Consider the following 24,634-nt stretch of genomic DNA (forward strand, 5'->3'; position numbering starts at 1 on the left):
ATTAAACAGACCTCACCAAGAGGGAAGGACCAGCTAGTTAACTAACAGATTAAACAGACCTCACCAAGGGGAAGGACCAGCTAGTTAACTAACAGATTAAACAGACCTCACCAAGAGGGAAGGACAGCTAGTTAACTAACAGATAAACAGACCTCACCAAGAGGGAAGGACCAGCTAGTTAACTAACAGATTAAACAGACCTCACCAAGAGGGAAGGCCAGCTAGTTACTAACAGATTAAACAGACCTCACCAAGAGGGAAGGACCAGCTAGTTAACTAACATTAAACAGACCTCACCAAGAGGGAAGGACCAGCTAGTTAACTAACAGATTAAACAGACCTCACCAAGAGGGAAGGACCAGCTAGTTACCTAACAGATTAAACAGACCTCACCAAGAGGGAAGGACCAGCTAGTTAACTAATAGATTAAACAGACCTCACCAAGAGGGAAGGACCAGCTAGTTAACTAACAGATTAAACAGACCTCACCAAGAGAGAAGGACCAGCTAGTTACCTAACAGATTAAACAGACCTCACCAGCTAGTTAACTAACAGATTAAACAGACCTCACCAAGAGGGAAGGACCAGCTAGTTACCTAACAGATTAAACAAACCTCACCAAGAGGGAAGGACCAGCTAGTTAACTAACAGATTAAACAGACCTCACCAAGAGGGAAGGACCAGCTAGTTAACTAACAGATTAAACAGACCTCACCAAGAGGGAAGGACCAGCTAGTTACCTAACAGATTAAACAGACCTCACCAAGAGGGAAGGACCAGCTAGTTAACTAACAGATTAAACAGACCTCACCAAGAGGGAAGGACCAGCTAGTTAACTAACAGATTAAACAGACCTCACCAAGAGGGAAGGACCAGCTAGTTACCTAACAGATTAAACAGACCTCACCAAGAGGGAAGGACCAGCTAGTTACCTAACAGATTAAACAGACCTCACCAAGAGGGAAGGACCAGCTAGTTAACTAACAGATTAAACAGACCTCACCAAGACCCAGGCCACCTACAGCTCTTCGTCTGGGACAGCACTCACAGGCAGCACACACAAAAGCGCACGCACACACTCTAAAGTGTGCACACACACATCCAAGCAAACGCACACAGAGAGCCCCAGCACACCTCTACCCTGGGGGATAATTATCCTGTGTGGGCCCCTGTCCCCTCTGGTCCCTGGGGCCCAATCCCACCGCTTTCTGGAGGGTGGGCCTCACCCCCCCACACCTGCACCCCGGTCCAGATTAAAAGCCCTGTCTGGTCTAATTTGAAATCTGTTACCACTGCCCTTTCTTAGGGGAACAAGACTAATCTATTCCCATAAAGGCTTATCTCTGTTCTCTCTCCCCTCCGTGAGACACGCTGGGCCTTCTGTTGAATTATTACTAGCTGGACATTTGTCATGAGGCGTGCTGATGTTAAGTGTGTCGTAGGGCTGGGCGCTGAGGGGCTGGGCGCTGAGGAGCTGGTCGTGTGTCTGTGGAATGATGGCGTGCCTGGGATGGCTGGCTGTTTTTCTCTCGTTCCCTCCATCCTTCAGCTGTCTAATTAAGGTGAGGCCTCCTAGCATCCACTCCCCCTTCCCTTTCCCATTATTGTCAACCACCAATTACTCCCCCCTCCCCGCCCACATCACAAAGCTAGGTGACCAGTCAGTCTATCCAACACTTCAATCCTTTCAGTTACCCTCTCCAGTCCAACTGTAGACTGAAACAAACACATTGACCCCAACAGTCAGAGGGTGAAACTATCAAAGGTCAACTGTAGACTGAAACAAACACATTGACCCCAACAGTCAGAGGGTGAAACTAACAAAGGTCAACTGTAGACTGAAAAACACATTGACCCCAACAGTCAGAGGGTGAAACTAACAAAGGTCAACTGTAGACTGAAAAACACATTGACCCCAACAGTCAGAGGGTGAAACTATCCAAGGTCAACTGTGAGCAGGAGGATGGGACGTGCAAAGGCGTGTTGATGCGCTTGTCAAGATGATCAGCTGCCATGACAGGCTGCCAAACGTCAGCGTGGCACAAGCGCGTGTGTTCGCGTGACGGCAACATGGCCGCCAAAGGAACGCCACGATCCCACTAAGTCACCGGCAGGCTGGATTAGAGGAGCTGTCACTCCTGCTGGCTCAGGCCTGCTAATGCCTCCCGTCAAACAGGCAGCTAACGGCCCTCCAGACCCACGGCCCTGGTCTCTGGGCCCTGGCCTCTGGGCCCTGGCCTCTGGGCCCTGGTCTCTGGGCCCTGGCCTCTGGGCCCTGGCCTCTGGGCCCTGGCCTCTGGGCCCTGGTGTGGTGTCCATGGCAGCCATCACATCATTAACACAATGAGAGAGTTGCTTGATGATAATAATGAGTTAGTGGTGCCAGGCCTACAGGGTACTACTGTCGTAGGCATTGTTCCCAGTTTCAGCAGCCCTTTACCCGGCCCTCAGCACTGAAACACTGGCCATCAGATGGGGGGGGGGGGGGGGGTCACCGGGCCAGACCGAACACAGCCTACCAGATAGGAGGGGTGGGGGTCACCGGGCCAGACCGAACACAGCCTACCAGATTGGGGGGGGGGTCACCGGGCCAGACCGAACACAGCCTACCAGATGGGGGGGGGGGGGGGTCACCGGGCCAGACCGAACACAGCCTACCAGATAGGAGGGGTGGGGGTCACCGGGCCAGACCGAACACAGCCTACCAGATAGGCGGGGTGGGGGTCACCGGGCCAGACCGAACACAGCCTACCAGATTGGGGGGGGGGGTCACCGGGCCAGACCGAACACAGCCTACCAGATGGGGGGGGGGGGGGGTCACCGGGCCAGACCGAACACAGCCTACCAGATAGGGGGGGTGGGGGTCACCGGGCCAGACCGAACACAGCCTACCAGATTGGGGGGGGGGTCACCGGGCCAGACCGAACACAGCCTACCAGATAGGGGGGGGGGGGTCACCGGGCCAGACCGAACACAGCCTACCAGATAGGGGGGGTGGGGGTCACCGGGCAGACCGAACACAGCCTACCAGATGGGGGGGGGGGGGTCACCGGGCCAGACCGAACACAGCCTACCAGATAGGGGGGGTGGGGTCACCGGGCCAGACCGAACACAGCCTACCAGATGGGGGGGGGGGGGGTCACAGGGCCAGACCGAACACAGCCTACCAGATAGGGGGGTGGGGGTCACCGGGCAGACCGAACACAGCCTACCAGATGATAGGGGGGGGGGTCACCGGGCCAGACCGAACACAGCCTACCAGATAGGGGGGGTGGGGGTCAGCGGCCAGACCGAACACAGCCAACCAGGAGCTGTAGCCATCAGAGGTGATGATGGTTAACTGCAGGCAGCGAGAGGTTCAAGTGAACGTTTAGAGAAGGTTGATGTTTTTGGTGTTTTGTGGGGGCCTTTTGCCACATTGTGTCCAGGGAACTATAGGGGACAGCAGCCTATGGCTACAGCAGAGTAGTGCTGGCTGGCACTCTGGAGTCAGACACCCTGGAGTCAGACACCCTGGAGTCAGACACCCTGGAGTCAGACACCCTGGAGTCAGACACCCTGGAGTCAGACACCCTGGAGTCAGACACCCTGGAGTCAGACACCCTGGAGTCAGACACACTGCACTGGGTTCACCATCACTTTCATCTCTTCTGACTATTCTGGCAGCCTTCTCAAAACACTCCCTTATTTCACTATTTACAACATACACTATAGCATCTCTCCAGTCCCTGCATTTGACAAGTACATCATGGACAGAGAGTCCTGGCCCCAGTGACCGACAGAGAGACAGAGACAGAGACAGACAGAGACAGCTTGGAGAGGGAGGAGGGCTGAGTAAAGCTCATTGGTCTGAAGAGAGAGAGCAGGACAACAGCAGGGGAGGCCTATCATGTCACATATCAGATCTGTATGGAGGCTACAGCGAGCGGCGCTAAGCTACGTGTGATCTCTCCAAAGATGGTTCCTCCCTCCGCTCCAAACGGGACAGAGCAGAGAGAAGAGGAGGGAAAATGGAGGTGTTTAATACTGCCATGCTAATGCCCTGCTTCTTCCTCCATCTCTTTCTCCATCCCTCCAAACCTCCATCTCTTTCTCTCTCCCTCCAACTCTCTATCTCTCCCTCAACCCTCCCTCTTTCTCCCTCCCTCTCCATTCCTCTCTCTCTCCCTTCCTCCCTCTCTCACTCTCCATGCCTCCTTCATCCCTCAAACAGGACCTAACACTAATGCCCCCATCTCTCCCTCCTTTGCCTCCCCCTCCCCCAAACAGAACAGGACCTAACACTAATGCCCCCATCTCTCCCTCCCTTGCCTCCCCCTCCCCCAAACAGAACAGGACCTAACACTAATGCCCCCATCTCTCCCTCCCTTGCCTCCCCCTCCCCCAAACAGAACAGGACCTAATTGGAAGGCGAGAGAAAGGGAGAGGGACCAGACCATGACAGGCGGGAGGTCAGTGTAATTGCTGCTGGCCATATTTAACATTAAGATAATCAGTCCATTAATTACCCTCTGGATCATTAAATCAGTCACTTGCTAAATTACATTTCTGCATCTATTACTCAGTGGAGAGACCACGTGGCCTGGGAGAGACCAAGAGGCCTGGGAGAGACCACGAGGCCTGGGAGAGACCACGAGGCCTGGAAGAGACCACGAGGCCTGGGAGAGACAAAGAGGCCAGGGAGAGACAAAGAGGCCAGGGAGAGGCCACGAGGCCTGGGAGAGGCCACGAGGCCTGGGGGAGACCATGAGGCCTGGGAGAGACCACGAGGCCAGGGAGAGACCAAGAGGCCAGGGAGAGACCACGAGGCCTGGTGGAGATCACGAGGCCTGGGAGAGACCACGAGGCCTGGGAGAGACCACGAGGCCTGGGAGAGACCACGAGGCCTGGGAGAGACCACGAGGCCTGGGAGAGGCCACGAGGCCTGGGAGAGGCCACGAGGCCAGGGAGAGACCACGAGGCCCGGGAGAGACCACGAGGCCCGGGAGAGACAGAGGCCCTGGAGAGACCACGAGGCCCGGGAGAGACCACGAGGCCTGGGAGAGACCACGAGGCCTGGGAGAGACCACGAGGCCTGGGAGAGACCACGAGGCCTGGGAGGGACCACGAGGCCAGGGAGAGACCACGAGGCCAGGGAGAGACCACGAGGCCAGGGAGAGACCACGAGGCCAGGGAGAGACCAAGAGGCCCGGGAGAGACCACGAGGCCTGGGAGAGACCAAGAGGCCTGGGAGAGACCACAAGGCCTGGGAGAGACCACAAGGCCTGGGAGAGACCACGAGGCCTGGGAGAGACCATAAGGCCTGGGAAAGACCACGAGGCCGGGGAGAGACAACGAGGCCTTGGAGAGACAACGAGGCCTTGGAGAGACAACGAGGCCCGGGAGAGACCACGAGGCCTGGGAGAGACCACAAGGCCTGGGAGAGACTAAGAGGCCCGGGAGAGCCCATGAGGCCCGGGAGAGACTATCCAGATGGATTCAGATTCAGCCACCAGCCAAAGCCTGGACACAGTGCTACTGGCCTTCTATACCAAGCTAGTATCTACTGACCTTTCCTCCACATCTACCATACAAGGCTTTTACTGATACCAGTTAGCTATAGAAATATGAGCAACATATTGTAGAACCCTCAGGATCCCCCTTTTTAGGCAATAAAAATGAAATGCATACAATCCAACATGAGATAGATACTTTAATCCAACAAACTCAGATCTCTGTCTTCGTGTGGTGGTTCATGTAGTGAAGATTTGAGGGATAACCAGGTTAATTTAACATGTATGAAGTATTAGTATACACATATCAAGTACATAATCAACTCATTATACAATGTGACTTATCTCATAAACATCCCAGAGACAGGTCTGTACACATCCTGTCACAGACCATGGACACTCAGCACTCCATTAAGCTGCAGGAACACCTTGCTGCATGTGAGCTGCATTGGTGTACAGTAGGGGGACGTAGTGAACACTGAACAGCCACTTAAGGAATGGCTGAGTAAGTACTATCCTATCGATAGGCAGCGACGACGGGAGACAAATGTCTGGCGAGCTCTGCCACGCCGAGCCAAGCGTCCCGGGTTAACTGAGATAATATTGACCCCTTCTGTAATCTGTTCCCCTGCTCGCGCCACCCGACGGGGATACATGCCTCCCAAATACACAAATAAATAGGTACATGAATAACAATACATGCATTAGCCGACTGACGGAAGGGGAGAGAGAGGGAGACGTGTGTGTGTGTGTGTAAAAGGGAAACTGGTGGATCCATAGCTAGAGATGTTTGGTGTAGGGGCCAGTAATTAAAAGGTGCTTGTGGTGAGTAATGAGAACAGGAGGAAAATGGGAAGTCGATATTTATGCAGCCAGCAGTCAGCTCTAATTTGTTATGATGGCTGGTGGTGGAACATGGGCCTGGCTGCCAATAATTGTGTGTGTGTGTGTGTGTGTGTGTGTGTGTGCGTGCGTGCGTGCGTGCGTGCGTGCGTGCGTGATAATTACACCGCCCAGCAGACGTTAGTGCAGAGGGGCTGGGGCCAGTGAGAGTGCAAGCCACATACATTAACACTGTTACCATGTTAAACATCACTGATTACTCCGTACTCACCTCCCCCTCTCTCTAATTGCTAACTCTTGCCTACTGTCCACCTCTGCTGCCAATATCATTACAATGTCCCTGTCACCGCTGCTGGCCTCAGTTTCCATCACTACTACTGTCCCCATCCATATTCCTCAGTATTGCAGTCCTGAACAAACAGATGGCTGTTTACTCCAGTTTGGAGATTAGTTTGAAACAACCCAACAATTGTATTTGTTTTATTTGTTTTACCTTTAACTAGGCAAGTCAGTTAGGAACAAATTCTTATCTACAATGACAGCCTACCGGGGAACAGTGGGTTAACTGCCTTGTTCAGGGGCAGAACGACAGATTTTTACCTTGTCAGCTCAGGGATTCGATCCAGCAACCTTTCACTTACAATAATGCATAACAGGTTAGAGCTCAACGAATCCAGAATATTCTTTTACCAGCGCAGTGGGAATTCGAAAATACACGTTAAGAATCTAAATGTAGTATGTAGTAATTTTCAGGAAGAATCTCTGGAAAAGAAAGATAGAGAGGCAGAGAAAGATAGATAGAAATAAAGAGTGATAGAGAGCAGAAAGAGAGAGAGCAGAAAACCTGGCTCCCTGTAGAGGAAACGCTGTGCAACCACTGCACAACAGCAGAACCTGAGACAGAGCTGCATTTCCTGACAAAATGTAAAAAATATAAAACAATTAGAGTGTCATTTCCCCAAATTTGAAACCCTTATTCAAGGTTTTAAAGACCTCTCTGATGACGATAGGCTACCCGTCCTGTTGGGGGAGGACGCAGAGAGCTGTGGGTTGGCAGCGCACTACATTGCTGCCTGCCATAAGATGAGGGACAGTGTCTGACAGACCAACCAACATGTCCTCTATATTGTTATTGTTCAATAGTTATTTTGACCCGTGGTTATTGTTGTTACTGTTGTCCCGTTGACAATACTGATTATTATTTTAATTATGTAAATATTGTAAATATCCAAAGTAAGCTTTGGCAATATGCACATTGTTACATCATGCCAATAAAGCAGATGGAATTGAGAGAGAGCAGAGCGAGAGAGCAGAGTGAGCAGAGCGAGAGAGCAGAGCGAGAGAGCAGAGCGAGCGAGCAGAGCAGAGCGAGAGAGCAGAGCGAGAGAGCAGAGCGAGAGAGCAGAGCGAGCGAGCAGAGCGAGAGAGCAGAGAGAGCAGAGAAGAGAGAGCAGAGAAGAGAGAGCAGAGAAGAGAGAGCAGAGCGAGAGAGCAGAGCAAGAGAGAGCAGAGCAAGAGAGAGCAGAGCGAGCGAGCAGAGCAGAGAGAGCAGAGCGAGAGAGCAGAGAGAGCAGAGAAGAGAGAGCAGAGAAGAGAGAGCAGAGCGAGAGAGCAGAGCAGAGCAGAGCAAGAGAGAGCAGAGCGAGCAGAGCGAGAGAGCAGAGCGAGAGAGCAGAGAAGAGAGAGCAGAGCGAGCGAGCAGAGCAGAGAGAGAGAGCGTGCAGAGCAGAGAGAGAGAGCAAGCAGAGCAGAGAGAGAGCGAGCAGAGAGCGAGAGAGAGCGAGCGAGCAGAGAGAGAGAGAGCGAGCAGAGAGAGCGAGCAGAGAGAGAGAGAGCGAGCAGAGAGAGCGAGCAGAGAGAGAGAGCGAGCAGATAGAGAGCGAGCAGAGAGAGAGCGAGCAGAGAGAGAGCGAGCAGAGAGAGAGCGAGCAGAGAGAGAGCGAGCAGAGAGAGAGCGAGCGACCAGAAAGGAGAGGAAACAGACTGTCTCTGTTTCCTCTCCTTTCTGCTCTCTGCTCGTTCTCTCTCTCTCTCTCTCTCTCCGCTCGCTTGCTCTGAGACTGGAGTGCTCCCCTACCTGGTGGCGTCGGGTGCTGGTTTGAGGCGTCCCTGTGCGTTGCCCTCCCACACGTCATTGGCCAGCTCGTTGCCTATAGAGGTCATAACCTTGAGGAGCTCCAGGGGCCACTCATCCAGGTCCAGGGACCGAACACGAGATAGGTGGGTCCCCAGGTTCCTGTGGATCCCTGAACACTCGATACAGATCAACGCTCCCAGGTTCAGACTGGCCCAGTCGGGGTCTGGGAAACAGAGACAGAGAGAGGACACACATTTCAGATACTTCATTTCAATCCACAAAACATATTTACAAAATGATTCAAAAGGTCATAGAAAAATGGACACAATCATAAAATGTATAATTGTTTTTATAACTAGATAATAAAATCAATCAATCAATCAATCAATACCATATTACTGAAGGATCAGGTTGGAGGTGAAGGAGACAGAAAAGGTTTTACTGAAGGATCAGGTGGGAGGTGAAGGAGACAGAAAAGGTTTTACTGAAGGATCAGGTGGGAGGTGAAGGAGACAGAACAGTTATTACTGAAGGATCAGGTGGGAGGTGAAGGAGACAGAACAGGTATTGCTGAAGGATCAGATGGGAGGTGAAGGAGACAGAACAGGTATTACTGAAGGATCAGATGGGAGGTGAAGGAGACAGAACAGGTATTGCTGAAGGATCAGGTGGGAGATGAAGGAGACAGAACAGGTATTACTGAAGGATCAGGTGGGAGGTGAAGGAGACAGAACAGGTATTGCTGAAGGATCAGGTGGGAGGTGAAGGAGACAGAACAGGTATTACTGAAGGATCAGGTGGGAGGTGACGGAGACAGAACAGGTATTACTGAAGGATCAGGTGGGAGGTGAAGGAGAGAACAGGTATTGCTGAAGGATCAGGTAGGAGGTGAAGGAGACAGAACAGGTATTACTGAAGGATCAGGTGGGAGGTGAAGGAGACAGAACAGGTATTACTGAAGGATCAGGTGGGAGGTGAAGGAGACAGAACAGGTATTACTGAAGGATCAGGTGGGAGGTGACGGAGACAGAACAGCTATTACTGAAGGATCAGGTGGGAGGTGAAGGAGACAGAACAGGTATTGCTGAAGGATCAGGTAGGAGGTGAAGGAGACAGAACAGGTATTACTGAAGGATCAGATGGGAGGTGAAGGAGACAGAACAGGTATTACTGAAGGATCAGATGGGAGGTGAAGGAGACAGAACAGGTATTACTGAATGATCAGATGGGAGGTGAAGGAGACAGAACAGGTATTACTGAAGGATCAGATGGGAGGTGAAGGAGACAGAACAGGTATTACTGAAGGATCAGATGGGAGGTGAAGGAGACAGAACAGGTATTGCTGAAGGATCAGATGGGAGGTGAAGGAGACAGAACAGGTATTACTGAAGGATCAGATGGGAGGTGAAGGAGACAGAACAGGTATTGCTGAAGGATCAGATGGGAGGTACACTGTTGTTAGCTATCAGAGGTATAATAGATAGTTGTAACTCACTCTGGGCCTCACAGTCCACACAGCGAGAGTTCCCTCTTAGGCTCCTGACATTCTGTAAGGCCATGGCCTCAGACTGGCTGGTCAGACGTGACTGTAGGAAAACAATCCAACTACCATTGTTATGGATGGCTATAACAGCAGACACAGTCACCTAGACACACACACCACGTTCATCACACAACTCATTTACATTTGTTTCCACCAAACATAAGCAAGAGAGTGTGTGTGTGTGTGAGAGAGAACAAATAACACAACAAACAGAATGAAGGTGGTGTGGAGACAACAAAAGGTATTCTACAGTGCAAATGTTCCTCTGAGGCCTGGGGCGTCAACAGAACAGATGAGGCTGGCCTGGTCCACTACGCTGTGGGAGGGAAATGGCACCGCTACGGCTAGATTACACTTACAGTAATTGCCATTTGTAATTATTTGAGCGTGTTTGGGGATTGAGCAAGTGTGTGTGTGTGGGAATGAGTGTGTGTGCGTGTATAGGCCTATAGGAGAGTGTGTGTGTGTGTATAGGCCTATAGGAGAGTGTGTGTGTGTGTGTATAGGCCTATAGGAGAGTGTGTGTGTGTGTGTATAGGCCTATAGGAGAGTGTGTGTGTGTGTGTATAGGCCTATAGGAGAGTGTGTGTGTGGGAATGAGTGTGTGTGTGTATAGGCCTATAGGAGAGTGTGTGTGTGTATAGGCCTATAGGAGAGTGTGTGTGTGTGGGAATGAGTGTGTGTGTGTGGGAATGAGTGTGTGTGCGTGTATAGGCCTATAGGAGAGTGTGTGTGTTTGTATAGGCCTATAGGAGAGTGTGTGTGTTTGTATAGGCCTATAGGAGAGTGTGTGTGTGTGTATAGGCCTATAGGAGAGTGTGTGCGTGTGGGAATGAGTGTGTGTGCGTGAATAGGCCTATAGGAGAGTGTGTGTGGGAATGAGTGTGTGCGCGCGTGTATAGGCCTATAGGAGAGTGTGTGTGTGTGTGTGTGTGTGTGTGTGTGTGTGTGTGTATAGGCCTGTAGGAGAGTGTGTGTGTGTGGGAATGAGTGTGTGTGCGTGTGTATAGGCCTATAGGAGTGTGTGTGTATAGGCCTATAGGAGAGTGTGTGTGTTTGTATAGGCCTATAGGAGAGTGTGTGTGTGTGTATAGGCCTATAGGAGAGAGTGTGTGTGTGGGAATGAGTGTGTGTGCGTGAATAGGCCTATAGGAGAGTGTGTGTGTGTGTGGGAATGAGTGTGTGTGTGCGTGTATAGGTCTATAGGAGAGTGTGTGTGTGTGTGTGTGTGTGTGTGTGTATAGGCCTGTAGGAGAGTGTGTGTGTGTGTGGGAATGAGTGTGTGTGCGTGTGTATAGGCCTATAGGAGTGTGTGTGTGTGTGTGTATAGGCCTATAGGAGAGTGTGTGTGTTTGTATAGGCCTATAGGAGAGTGTGTGTGTGTGTATAGGCCTATAGGAGAGTGTGTGTGTGTGGGAATGAGTGTGTGTGCGTGTATAGGCCTATAGGAGAGTGTGTGTGTGTGGGAATGAGTGTGTGTGCGTGTATAGGCCTATAGGAGAGTGTGTGTGTGTGGGAATGAGTGTGTGTGCGTGTATAGGCCTATAGGAGAGTGTGTGTGTGTGGGAATGAGTGTGTGTGCGCGTGTATAGGCCTATAGGAGAGTGTGTGTGTGTGGGAATGAGTGTGTGTGCGTGTATAGGCCTATAGGAGAGTGTGTGTGTGTGTGTGTGTGTATAGGCCTATAGGAGAGTGTGTGTGTGTGTGTGGGAATGAGTGTGTGTGCGTGTATAGGCCTATAGGAGAGTGTGTATACAACGCTAATCCCAACCGTTCCTATTAAAACACTTGTTGAGTTGCATGGATGTATAGTCAAATAAAATGTTATTTATCACTTATACGTGTTTAGCAGATGTTATTGTGGTGTAGTGAAATGCAGTTTCACAACATATACCCACAATACACGTACATCTAAGTAAGGAATGGATTAAGAATATATATACATATATGTCAGAGCGGCATTGGACTAAGATACAGTGGCATAGTATAGAATACAGTATATACATATGAGATGGGTGTTGCAATATTTTCACACAATTAAAGTGACTAAGATACCGTAGAATAGTATAGAGTACAGTTTATACATATGAGATGAGTAATACAAGATATGGAGACAATATTAAAGTGGCTTGTCTTTCATTTCCTTAAAGTGGCCAATGAGTCCTAATCTATGTCAATAGGCAGCAGCCTCTGATGTGCTGGAGATGTCTGTTTAACAGTCAGTGGTGTAGTATAGAATACAATACAGTATATACATATGAAATGGGTGATGCAATATGTTTTTTATTTTATTTTACCTTTATTTAACTAGGCAAGTCAGTTAAGAACAAATTCTTATTTTCAATGACGGCCTAGGAACAGTGGGTTAACAGCCTTGTTCAGGGGCAGAACGACAGATTTTTACCTTGTCAGCTCGGAGATTCGATCTTGCAACCTTTCGGTTACAAGTCCAACGCTCTAACCACTAGGCTACCTCCTGCGCCATGCAATATGTAAACACAATTTAAAAGTGACTAAGATACCGTAGAATAGTATAGAGTGCAGTTTATACATATGAGATGAGTAATACAAGATACGGAAACATTATTAAAGTGGCTAGTGATCCATTTCTAAAAGTGGCCAGTGATTCCTAATCTATGTCTATAGGCAGCCGCCTCTGATGTGCTAGTGATGGCTGTTTATCAGGATGATGGCCTTGAGATAAAAACTGTTATAGTCTGGTATAGTATTGTAATAATGTAGTACAGTATTGTAATAGTGTGGTATAGATTATATATTGAGAACAGTAGTGGTCCCAGAACAGAGCCTTGAGGAACACCAAAATGGAGGAATAGTGTGGTATAATACTGTAATACCATCCAGGACCTCAAAGACTCCAGTCACCCAAGTCATAGGCTGTTCTCTCTGCTGCAAGTTTGGGACCAAAAGGCTCCTGAACAGCTTCTACCCCCAAGCAATAAGACCGCTGAACAGGTAATCAACTGGCTACCTGGACTATTTACATTGACCCCCTTTGTTTGTTTTCTATGGCATTCTTGCACTGGCTCTATGCACACTCACTGACACTCCAACACACACACACACACACACACACACAGAGGAGCATGTGTGTGTATGATCTATCCTGATTGCGTAGTCACTTTTACCCTTACGTACATGTACATATTACCTCCACTACCTGGTGCCCCTGCACGTTGACTCAGTACTGGTACTCCATGTATACAGCCTCATTATTGTTATGTTATTGTGCTACTATTTCATGTTTTGCCATCTTTTCTTAACTTTTAACTCAGCATTGTTGGGAAAAGGATGCATTCAAGGTAAAGTATAAACCTGTTGTATTCAGTGCATGTGAAAAATTGAATTTGATTTAATATAACTGTAACAGCGTGGTATAGTAGTGTAACAGCGTGGTATAGTAGTGTAACAGCGTGGTATAGTAGTGCAACAGCGTGGTATAGTAGTGCAACAGCGTGGTATAGTAGTGCAACAGCGTGGTATAGTAGTGTAACAGCGTGGTATAGTAGTGCAAAGGTGTGGTATAGTAGTGCAACGGCGTGGTATAATAGTGTAACAGCGTGATATAGTAGTATAACAGCGTGGTATAATAGTGTAACAGTGTGGTATAGTAGTGCAACAGCGTAGTATAGTAGTGTAACAGTGTGGTATAGTAGTGCAACAGCGTGGTATAGTAGTGTAACAGCGTGGTATAGTAGTGTAACAGCGTGGTATAGTAGTGTAACAGCGTGGTATAATAGTGTAACAGCGTGGTATAATAGTGTAACAGCGTGGTATAGTAGTGTAACAGCGTAGTATAGTAGTGTAACAGCGTAGTATAGTAGTGTAACAGCGTGGTATAGTAGTGTAACAGCGTGGTATGGTAGTGTAACAGCGTGGTATTGTAGTGTAACAGCGTGGTATTGTAGTGTAACAGCGTGGTATGGTAGTGTAACAGCGTGGTATAGTAGTGTAAGAGCGTGGTAGTGTAACAGCGTGGTATAGTAGTGTAACAGCTTGGTATAGTAGTGTAACAGCGTGGTATAATAGTGTAACAGCGTGGTATAATAGTGTAACAGCGTGGAATAGTAGTGTAACAGCGTAGTATAGTAGTGTAACAGCGTGGTATAGTAGTGTAACAGCGTGGTATAGTAGTGTAACAGCGTGGTATAGTAGTGTAAGAGCGTGGTATAGTAGTGTAAGAGCGTGGTATAGTAGTGTAAGAGCGTGGTATAGTAGTGTAACAGCGTGGTATAGTAGTGTAACAGCGTGGTATTGTAGTGTAACAGCGTGGTATAGTAGTGTAACAGCGTGGTATAGTAGTGTAACAGCGTGGTATAGTAGTGTAACAGCGTGGTATAGTAGTGCAACGGCGTGGTATAATAGTGTAACAGCGTGGTATAGTAGTGTAACAGCGTGGTATAGTAGTGTAACAGCGTGGTATAGTAGTGTAACAGCGTGGTATAGTAGTGTAACAGCGTGGTATGGTAGTGTAACAGCGTGGTATTGTAGTGTAACAGCGTGGTATTGTAGTGTAACAGCGTGGTATGGTAGTGTAACAGCGTGGTATAGTAGTGTAAGAGCGTGGTAGTGTAACAGCGTGGTATAGTAGTGTAACAGCTTGGTATAGTAGTGTAACAGCGTGGTATAGTAGTGTAACAGCGTGGTATAATAGTGTAACAGCGTGGAATAGTAGTGTAACAGCGTAGTATAGTAGTGTAACAGCGTAGTATAGTAGTGTAACAGCGTGGTATAGTAGTGTAACAGCGTGGTATAGTAGTGTAACAGCGTGGTATAGTAGTGTAACAGCGTGGTATAGTAGTGTAACAGCGTGGTATTGTAGTGTAACAGCGTGGTATTGTAGTGTAACAGCGTGGTATTGTAGTGTAACAGCGTGGTATAGTAGTGTAACAGCGTGGTATAGTAGTGTAACAGCGTGGTATAGTAGTGTAACAGCGTGGTATAGTAGTGTAACAGCGTGGTATAGTAGTGTAACGGCGTGGTATAATAGTGTAACAGCGTGGTATAGTAGTGTAACAGCGTGGTATAGTAGTGTAACAGCGTGGTAGTGTAACAGCGTGGTATAGTAGTGTAACAGCGTGGTAGTGTAACAGCGTGGTATAGTAGTGTAACAGCGTGGTAGTGTAACAGCGTGGTAGTGTAACAGCGTGGTATAGTAGTGCAAAGGTGTGGTATAGTAGTGCAACGGCGTGGTATAATAGTGTAACAGCGTGATATAGTAGTATAACAGCGTGGTATAATAGTGTAACAGTGTGGTATAGTAGTGCAACAGCGTGGTATAGTAGTGTAACAGCGTGGTAGTGTAACAGCGTGGTATAGTAGTGTAACAGCGTGGTATAGTAGTGTAACAGCGTGGTATAGTAGTGTAACAGCATGGTATAGTAGTGTAACAGCGTGGTATAATAGTGTAACAGCGTGGTATAATAGTGTAACAGCGTGGTATAATAGTGTAACAGCGTGGTATAATAGTGTAACAGCGTAGTATAGTAGTGTAACAGCGTAGTATAGTAGTGTAACAGCGTAGTATAGTAGTGTAACAGCGTGGTATAGTAGTGTAACAGCGTGGTATGGTAGTGTAACAGCGTGGTATGGTAGTGTAACAGCGTGGTATTGTAGTGTAACAGCGTGGTATTGTAGTGTAACAGCGTGGTATTGTAGTGTAACAGCGTGGTATGGTAGTGTAACAGCGTGGTATAGTAGTGTAAGAGCGTGGTAGTGTAACAGCGTGGTATAGTAGTGTAACAGCTTGGTATAGTAGTGTAACAGCGTGGTATAATAGTGTAACAGCGTGGTATAATAGTGTAACAGCGTGGAATAGTAGGGTAACAGCGTAGTATAGTAGTGTAACAGCGTGGTATAGTAGTGTAACAGCGTGGTATAGTAGTGTAAGAGCGTGGTATAGTAGTGTAACAGCGTGGTATAGTAGTGTAACAGCGTGGTATTGTAGTGTAACAGCGTGGTATTGTAGTGTAACAGCGTGGTATTGTAGTGTAACAGCGTGGTATAGTAGTGTAACAGCGTGATATAGTAGTGTAACAGCGTAGTATAGTAGAATAACAGCGTGGTATAGTAGTGTAACAGCGTGGTATAGTAGTGCAACGGCGTGGTATAATAGTGTAACAGCGTGGTATAGTAGTGTAACAGCGTGGTATAGTAGTGTAACAGCGTGGTATAGTAGTGTAACAGCGTGGTAGTGTAACAGCGTGGTAGTGTAACAGCGTGGTAGTGTAACAGCGTGGTATAGTAGTGTAACAGTGTGGTATAGTAGTGTAACAGCGTGGTATAGTAGTGTAACAGTGTGGTATAGTAGTGTAACAGCGTGGTATAGTAGTGTAACAGTGTGGTATAGTAGTGTAACAGTGTGGTATAGTAGTGTAACAGTGTGGTATAGTAGTGTAACAGCGTGGTAGTGTAACAGCGTGGTATTGTAGTGTAACAGTGTGGTATAGTAGTGTAACAGCGTGGTATTGTAGTGTAACAGCGTGGTATAGTAGTGTAACAGCGTGGTATAGTAGTGTAACAGCCTGGTATTGTAGTGTAACAGCGTGGTAGTGTAACAGTGTGGTATAGTAGTGTAATAGTGTGGTATAAAAGTGTAACAGCGTGGTATAGTAGTGTAACAGCGTGGTATAGTAGTGTAACAGCGTGGTAGTGTAACAGCGTGGTATGGTAGTGTAACAGCGTGGTATGGTAGTGTAACAGCGTGGTATGGTAGTGTAACAGCGTTGTATAGTAGTGTAACAGCGTGGTATAGTAGTGTAACAGCGTGGTAGTGTAACAGTGTGGTATAGTAGTGTAATAGTGTGGTATAATAGTGTAACAGCGTGGTATAATAGTGTAACAGCGTGGTATAGTAGAGTAACAGCGTGGTATAGTAGTGTAACAGCGTGGTATAGTAGTGTAACAGCGTGGTAGTGTAACAGTGTGGTATAGTAGTGTAACAGCGTGGTATAGTAGTGTAAGAGCGTGGTATAATAGTGTAACAGCGTGGTATAGTAGTGTAACAGCGTGGTATAGTAGTGTAACAGCGTGGTATAGTAGTGTAACAGTTGTATAGTAGTGTAACAGCGTGGTATAGTAGTGTAACAGCGTGGTAGTGTAACAGTGTGGTATAGTAGTGTAACAGCGTGGTATAGTAGTGTAACAGCGTGGTATAGTAGTGTAACAGCGTGGTATAGTAGTGTAACAGCGTGGTATAGTAGTGTAACAGCGTGGTATAGTAGTGTAACAGCGTAGTATAGTAGTGCAACGGCGTGGTATAATAGTGCAACAGCGTGGTATAGTAGTGTAACGGCGTAGTATAGTAGTGCAACGGCGTGGTATAATAGTGTAACAGCGTGGTATAGTAGTGTAACAGCGTGGTATAATAGTGTAACAGCGTGGTATAGTAGTGTAACAGCGTAGTATAGTAGTGCAACGGCGTGGTATAATAGTGTAACAGCGTGGTATAGTAGTGTAACAGCGTGGTATAATAGTGTAACAGCGTGGTATAGTAGTGTAACAGCATAATATAGTAGTGTAACAGCGTGGTAGTGTAACAGCGTGGTAGTGTAACAGCGTGGTATAGTAGTGTAACAGCGTGGTATAGTAGTGTAAAAGCGTGGTAGTGTAACAGCGTGGTATAGTAGTGTAACAGTGTGGTATAGTAGTGTAACAGTGTGGTATAGTAGTGTAACAGCGTGGTATTGTAGTGTAACAGTGTGGTATACTAGTGTAAGAGCGTGGTAGTGTAACAGCGTGGTATTGTAGTGTAACAGCGTGGTATAGTAGTGTAACAGCGTGGTATTGTAGTGTAACAGCGTGGTATTGTAGTGTAACAGCGTGGTATTGTAGTGTAACAGCATGGTATGGTAGTGTAACAGCGTGGTATGGTAGTGTAACAGCGTGGTATGGTAGTGTAACAGCGTGGTATGGTAGTGTAACAGCGTGGTATGGTAGTGTAACAGCGTGGTAGTGTAACAGTGTGGTATAGTAGTGTAACAGCGTGGTATAGTAGTGTAACAGCGTGGTATAGTAGTGTAACAGCGTGGTATAGTAGTGTAACAGCGTGGTATACTAGTGTAACAGTAATCTAACAGTATTGTAATAGTACCGTAATAGTCTGGTATAGTATTGTAACAGCGTGGTATAGTAGTGTAACAGTGTGGTAGTGTAACAGTGTGGTATAGTAGTGTAATAGTGTGGTATAATAGTGTAACAGCGTGGTATAATAGTGTAACAGCGTGGTATAATAGTGTAACAGCGTGGTATAATAGTGTAACAGCGTGGTATAGTAGTGTAACAGCGTGGTATAGTAGTGTAACAGTGTGGTATAGTAGTGTAACAGCGTGGTAGTGTAACAGTGTGGTATAGTAGTGTAACAGCGTGGTATAATAGTGTAACAGCGTGGTATAATAGTGTAACAGCGTGGTATAGTAGTGTAACAGCGTGGTATAGTAGTGTAACAGCGTGGTATAGTAGTGTAACAGTTGTATAGTAGTGTAACAGTGTGGTATAGTAGTGTAACAGCGTGGTATAGTAGTGTAACAGCGTGGTATAGTAGTGTAACAGCGTGGTATAGTAGTGTAACAGCATGGTATAGTAGTGTAACAGCGTGGTATAGTAGTGTAACAGCGTAGTATAGTAGTGCAACGGCGTGGTATAATAGTGCAACAGCGTGGTATAGTAGTGTAACGGCGTAGTATAGTAGTGCAACGGCGTGGTATAATAGTGTAACAGCGTGGTATAGTAGTGTAACAGCGTGGTATAATAGTGTAACAGCGTGGTATAGTAGTGTAACAGCGTGGTATAGTAGTGTAACGGCGTAGTATAGTAGTGCAACGGCGTGGTATAATAGTGTAACAGCGTGGTATAATAGTGTAACAGCGTGGTATAATAGTGTAACAGCGTGGTATAGTAGTGTAAAAGCATGGTATAGTAGTGTAACAGCGTGGTAGTGTAACAGCGTGGTAGTGTAACAGCGTGGTAGTGTAACAGCGTGGTATAGTAGTGTAACAGCGTGGTATAGTAGTGTAACAGCGTGGTATAGTAGTGTAACAGTGTGGTATAGTAGTGTAACAGCGTGGTATTGTAGTGTAACAGTGTGGTATACTAGTGTAACAGCGTGGTAGTGTAACAGCATGGTATTGTAGTGTAACAGCGTGGTATGGTAGTGTAACAGCGTGGTATGGTAGTGTAACAGCGTGGTATGGTAGTGTAACAGCGTGGTATGGTAGTGTAACAGCGTGGTATGGTAGTGTAACAGCGTGGTAGTGTAACAGTGTGGTATAGTAGTGTAATAGTGTGGTATAGTAGTGTAACAGCGTGGTATAGTAGTGTAACTGCGTGGTATAGTAGTGTAACAGCGTGGTATAGTAGTGTAACAGCGTGGTATAGTAGTGTAACAGCGTGGTATAGTAGTGTAACAGTGTGGTATACTAGTGTAACAGTAATCTAACAGTATTGTAATAGTACCGTAATAGTGTGGTATAGTATTGTAACAGTGTGGTATATATTGTAATATTGTGGTATAGTATTGTGTGGTAGGGTATTTTAATAGTACTGTAACAGCAATGTAATAGTAGTTTAACAGTATTGTAATAGTGTGGTATACAGTAGTAGTGTAACAGCGTGGTATAGTAGTGTAACAGCGTGGTATAGTAGTGTAACAGCGTGGTATTGTAGTGTAACAGCGTGGTATTGTAGTGTAACAGCGTGGTATTGTAGTGTAACAGCGTGGTTTTGTAGTGTAACAGCGTGGTATTGTAGTGTAACAGCGTGGTATGGTAGTGTAACAGCGTGGTATGGTAGTGTAACAGCGTGGTATGGTAGTGTAACAGCGTGGTAGTGTAACAGTGTGGTATAGTAGTGTAATAGTGTGGTATAGTAGTGTAACAGCGTGGTATAGTAGTGTAACTGCGTGGTATAGTAGTGTAACAGCGTGGTATAGTAGTGTAACAGCGTGGTATAGTAGTGTAACAGCGTGGTATAGTAGTGTAACAGTGTGGTATACTAGTGTAACAGTAATCTAACAGTATTGTAATAGTACCGTAATAGTGTGGTATAGTATTGTAACAGTGTGGTATATATTGTAATATTGTGGTATAGTATTGTGTGGTAGGGTATTTTAATAGTACTGTAACAGCAATGTAATAGTAGTTTAACAGTATTGTAATAGTGTGGTATACAGTAGTAGTGTAACAGCGTGGTATAGTAGTGTAACAGCGTGGTATAGTAGTGTAACAGCGTGGTATTGTAGTGTAACAGCGTGGTATTGTAGTGTAACAGCGTGGTATTGTAGTGTAACAGCGTGGTTTTGTAGTGTAACAGCGTGGTATTGTAGTGTAACAGCGTGGTATGGTAGTGTAACAGCGTGGTATGGTAGTGTAACAGCGTGGTATGGTAGTGTAACAGCGTGGTAGTGTAACAGTGTGGTATAGTAGTGTAATAGTGTGGTATAGTAGTGTAACAGCGTGGTATAGTAGTGTAACTGCGTGGTATAGTAGTGTAACAGCGTGGTATAGTAGTGTAACAGCGTGGTATAGTAGTGTAACAGCGTGGTATAGTAGTGTAACAGTGTGGTATACTAGTGTAACAGTAATCTAACAGTATTGTAATAGTACCGTAATAGTGTGGTATAGTATTGTAACAGTGTGGTATATATTGTAATATTGTGGTATAGTATTGTGTGGTAGGGTATTTTAATAGTACTGTAACAGCAATGTAATAGTAGTTTAACAGTATTGTAATAGTGTGGTATACAGTAGTAGTGTAACAGTACTCTAACAGTATTGTAATAGTACTGTAGCAGTACTGTAACATTGTAATATTGTAGTATTGTATTAGTATTGTAACCGTAGTGTAATAGTATAGTTTTGTAACCGTAGTGTAATAGTAGTGTAACGGTACCTTGGCCTTGCTGCTCTCACAGGACTGCAGGCTGGCTAGGATTTGGCTCTCGATGGCCTGGACCCAGGCGTCTCTCTCCTCGTACGAGGTGGCCTCAAAGTGCCACGTCTGGCCCGTCAAAGACACAATGGTCAACTCAAAGTTCTCCTCTTGTTCTGGAGGACAGAGGGATATAGGGACGGAGAGAAAGGGAGGGTCACTTTTAGGGTTGGTGGCATACACACCTCATGCACTGCTACACACACACACATCTAATGCACTGCTACACACACCTAATGCACTGCTACACACACACACATCTAATGCACTGCTACACGCGCACACACACACACCTAATGCACTGCTACACCTAATGCACTGCTACACACACACACACACACACACACACACACACACACACACACACACCTAATGCACTGCTACACACACACCTAATGCACTGCTACACACACACCTAATGCCCTGCTACACACACACACACACACACACACACACACACACACACACACACCTAATGCCCTGCTACACACACACACCTAATGCACTGCTACACAGACACACCTAATGCACTGCTACACACACACACACCTAATGCACTGCTACACACACACACACACCTAATGCACTGCTACACACACACACCTAATGCACTGCTACACACACACACCTAATGCACTGCTACACACGCACACCTAATGCACTGCTACACACGCACACCTAATGCACTGCTACACACGCACACCTAATGCACTGCTACACACGCACACCTAATGCACTGCTACACACGCACACCTAATGCACTGCTACACACGCACACCTAATGCACTGCTACACACGCACACCTAATGCACTGCTACACACGCACACCTAATGCACTGCTACACACGCACACCTAATGCACTGCTACACACGCACACCTAATGCACTGCTACACACGCACACCTAATGCACTGCTACACACACACACACACACACACACACACACACTCAGCCAAAACAGAAATTTCCCTTTTTCAGGACCCTGTCTTTCAAAGATAATTCGTAAAAATCCAAATAACTTCACAGATCTTCATTGTAAAGGGTTTAACCTCTCTAGGGTAGGGGGCAGTATTTGCACGGCCGGATAAAAAACGTATCCGATTTAATCTGGTTATTACTACTGCCCAGAAACTAGAATATGCATATAATTATTGGCTTTGGATTGAAAACACCCTAAAGTTTCTAAAACTGTTTGAATGGTGTCTGTGAGTATAACAGAACTCATATGGCAGGCAAAAACCTGAGAAGATACCTTACAGGAAGTGCCCTCTCTGACCATTTCTTGGGCTTCTACACTCTCTTTATTGAAAACTGAGGATCTCTGCTGTAACGTGACACTTCCTACGGCTCCCATAGGTTCTCAGAAGTCGGCAGAACGGTGAATGATGACTCTGGTGTCCCAGGCTGAAAAACAGTAGCGCATTTGGATAGTGGTCGATCAGAGAACAATGAGACTGGGGGCGCATGCACGAGCCGACACCATGTTTTATTTTTTCGTCTTTGAACGAAAACAGGGTTTCCCGGTCTGAATAGTATCGCTTTTTTACGAGAAAAATCGCATAAAAATTGATTTTAAACAGCGGTTGACATGCTTTGAAGTACGGTAATGGAATATTTAGAATTTTTTTGTCACGAAACGCGTCGGGCGCGTCACCCTTCGGATAGTGTCTTGAACGTACGAACAAAACAGAGGATATTTGAACATAACTATGGATTATTTTGAACCAAACCAACATTTGTTATTGAAGTAGAAGTCCTGGGAGTGCATTCTGACGAAGAACAGCAAAGGTAATCCAATTTTTCTTATAGTAAATCTGATTTTGGTGAGGGCCAAACTTGGTGGGTGTCAAAATAGCTAGCCCGTGATGGCGAGCCATCTACTCAGAATATTGCAAAATGTGCTTTTGCCGAAAAGCTATTTTAAAATCGGACATAGCGATTGCATAAACGAGTTCTGTATCTATAATTCTTAAAATAATTGTTATGTTTTTTGTGAACGTTTATCGTGAGTAATTTAGTAAATTCACCGGAAGTTTGCGGTGGGTATGCTAGTTCTGAACGTCACATGCTAATGTAAAAAGCTGGTTTTTGATATAAATATGAACTTGATTGAACAAAACATGCATGTATTGTATAACATAATGTCCTAGGTGTGTCATCTGATGAAGATCATCAAAGGTTAGTGCTGCATTTAGCTGTGGTTTGGGTTTATGTGACATTATATGCTAGCTTGAAAAATGGGTGTCTGATTATTTCTGGCTGGGTACTCTGCTGACATAATCTAATGTTTTGCTTTCGTTGTAAAGCCTTTTTGAAATCGGACAGTGTGGTTAGATTAACGAGAGTCTTGTCTTTAAAATGGTGTAAAATAGTCATATGTTTGAGAAATTTAAGTAATAGCATTTCTAAGGTATTTGAATATCGCGCCACGGGATTCCACTGGCTGTTGAGTAGGTGGGACGATTTCGTCCCACATACCCTAGAGAGGTTAAACACTGTTTCCCATGCTTGTTCAATGAACCACAAACAATTAATGAACATGCACCTGTGGAACAGTTGTTAAGACACTAACAGCTTACAGACGGTAGGCAATTAAGGTCACAGTTATGAAAACTTAGGACACTAAAGAAGCCTTTCTACTGACTCTGAAAAACACCAAAAGAAAGATGCCCAGGGTCCCTGCTCATCTGCGTGAATGTGCCTTAGGCATGCTGCAAGGAGGCATGAGGACTGCAGATGTGGCCAGGGAAATAAATTGCAATGTCTGTATTGTGAGACACCTAAGACAGCGCTACAGGGAGACAGGACGGACAGCTGATCGTCCTCTCAGTGGCAGAACATGTGTAACAACACCTGCACAGGATCGGTACATCCGAACATCACACTTATGGGCCAGGTACAGGATAACAACAGCAACTGCCCGAGTTACACCAGGAACGCACAATCCCTCCATCAGTGCTCAGATTGTCCTCAACAGGCTGAGAGAGGCTGGACTGAGGGCTTGTAGGCCTGTTGTAAGGCAGGTCCTCACCAGACATCACCTGCAACAACGTCGCCTATGGGCACAAACCCACCATCGCTGGACCAGACAGGACTGGCAAAAAGTGCTCTTCACTGATGAGTTGTGGTTAAATCTCACCAGGGGTGATGGTCGGATTCGTGTTTATCGTTGAAGGAATGAGCGTTACACCGAGGCCTGTACTCTGGAGCAGGATCGATTTAGAGGTGGAGGGTCCGTCATGGTCTGGGGCGATGTGTCACAGCATCATCGGACTGAGCTTGTTGTCATTGCAGGCAATCTCAATGCTGTGCGTTACAGGGAAGACATCCTCCTCCCTCATGTGGTACCCTTCCTGCAGGGTCATCTTGACATGTCCCTCCAGCATGACAATGCCACTGTGCCAGTAAGTTCTCCTCACCTGCTACGTTAGTTCTCCTAACCTGCTACGTTAGTTCTCCTCACCTGCTACGTTAGTTCTCCTAACCTGCTACGTTAGTTCTCCTAACCGGCTACGTTAGTTCTCCTAACCTGCTACGTTAGTTCTCCTAACCTGCTAAGTAAGTTCTCCTCACCTGCTGAGTAAGTTCTCCTCACCTGCTGAGTAAGTTCTCCTAACCTGCTACGTTAGTTCTCCTAACCTGCTACGTTAGTTCTCCTAACCTGCTGAGTAAGTTCTCCTAACCTGCTGAGTAAGTTCTCCTAACCTGCTGAGTAAGTTCTCCTCACCTGCTGAG

General features: G+C 46.7%; 1 protein-coding gene across 7 annotated transcripts in view; it reads right to left on the minus strand.

Annotated features, from left to right (window-relative positions):
• The window catches only part of agap1 (ArfGAP with GTPase domain, ankyrin repeat and PH domain 1), a 251,067-nt gene that overhangs the window by 18,801 nt on the left and 207,632 nt on the right, over positions 1-24,634 (minus strand). For all 7 annotated transcript variants that reach the window (XM_029741621.1, XM_029741620.1, XM_029741618.1 and 4 more), the window contains 3 exons: positions 20,861-21,015; positions 9,908-9,998; positions 8,413-8,635 (listed from right to left, as the gene is read on the minus strand). In XM_029741621.1, coding sequence (XP_029597481.1) covers positions 8,413-8,635; positions 9,908-9,998; positions 20,861-21,015 — 469 coding nt within the window. The remainder of the gene's footprint in view (positions 1-8,412; positions 8,636-9,907; positions 9,999-20,860; positions 21,016-24,634) is intronic.

The sequence above is a fragment of the Salmo trutta genome, chromosome 39 (genome assembly GCF_901001165.1).
Source record: "Salmo trutta chromosome 39, fSalTru1.1, whole genome shotgun sequence".
Lineage (NCBI taxonomy): Eukaryota > Metazoa > Chordata > Actinopteri > Salmoniformes > Salmonidae > Salmo > Salmo trutta.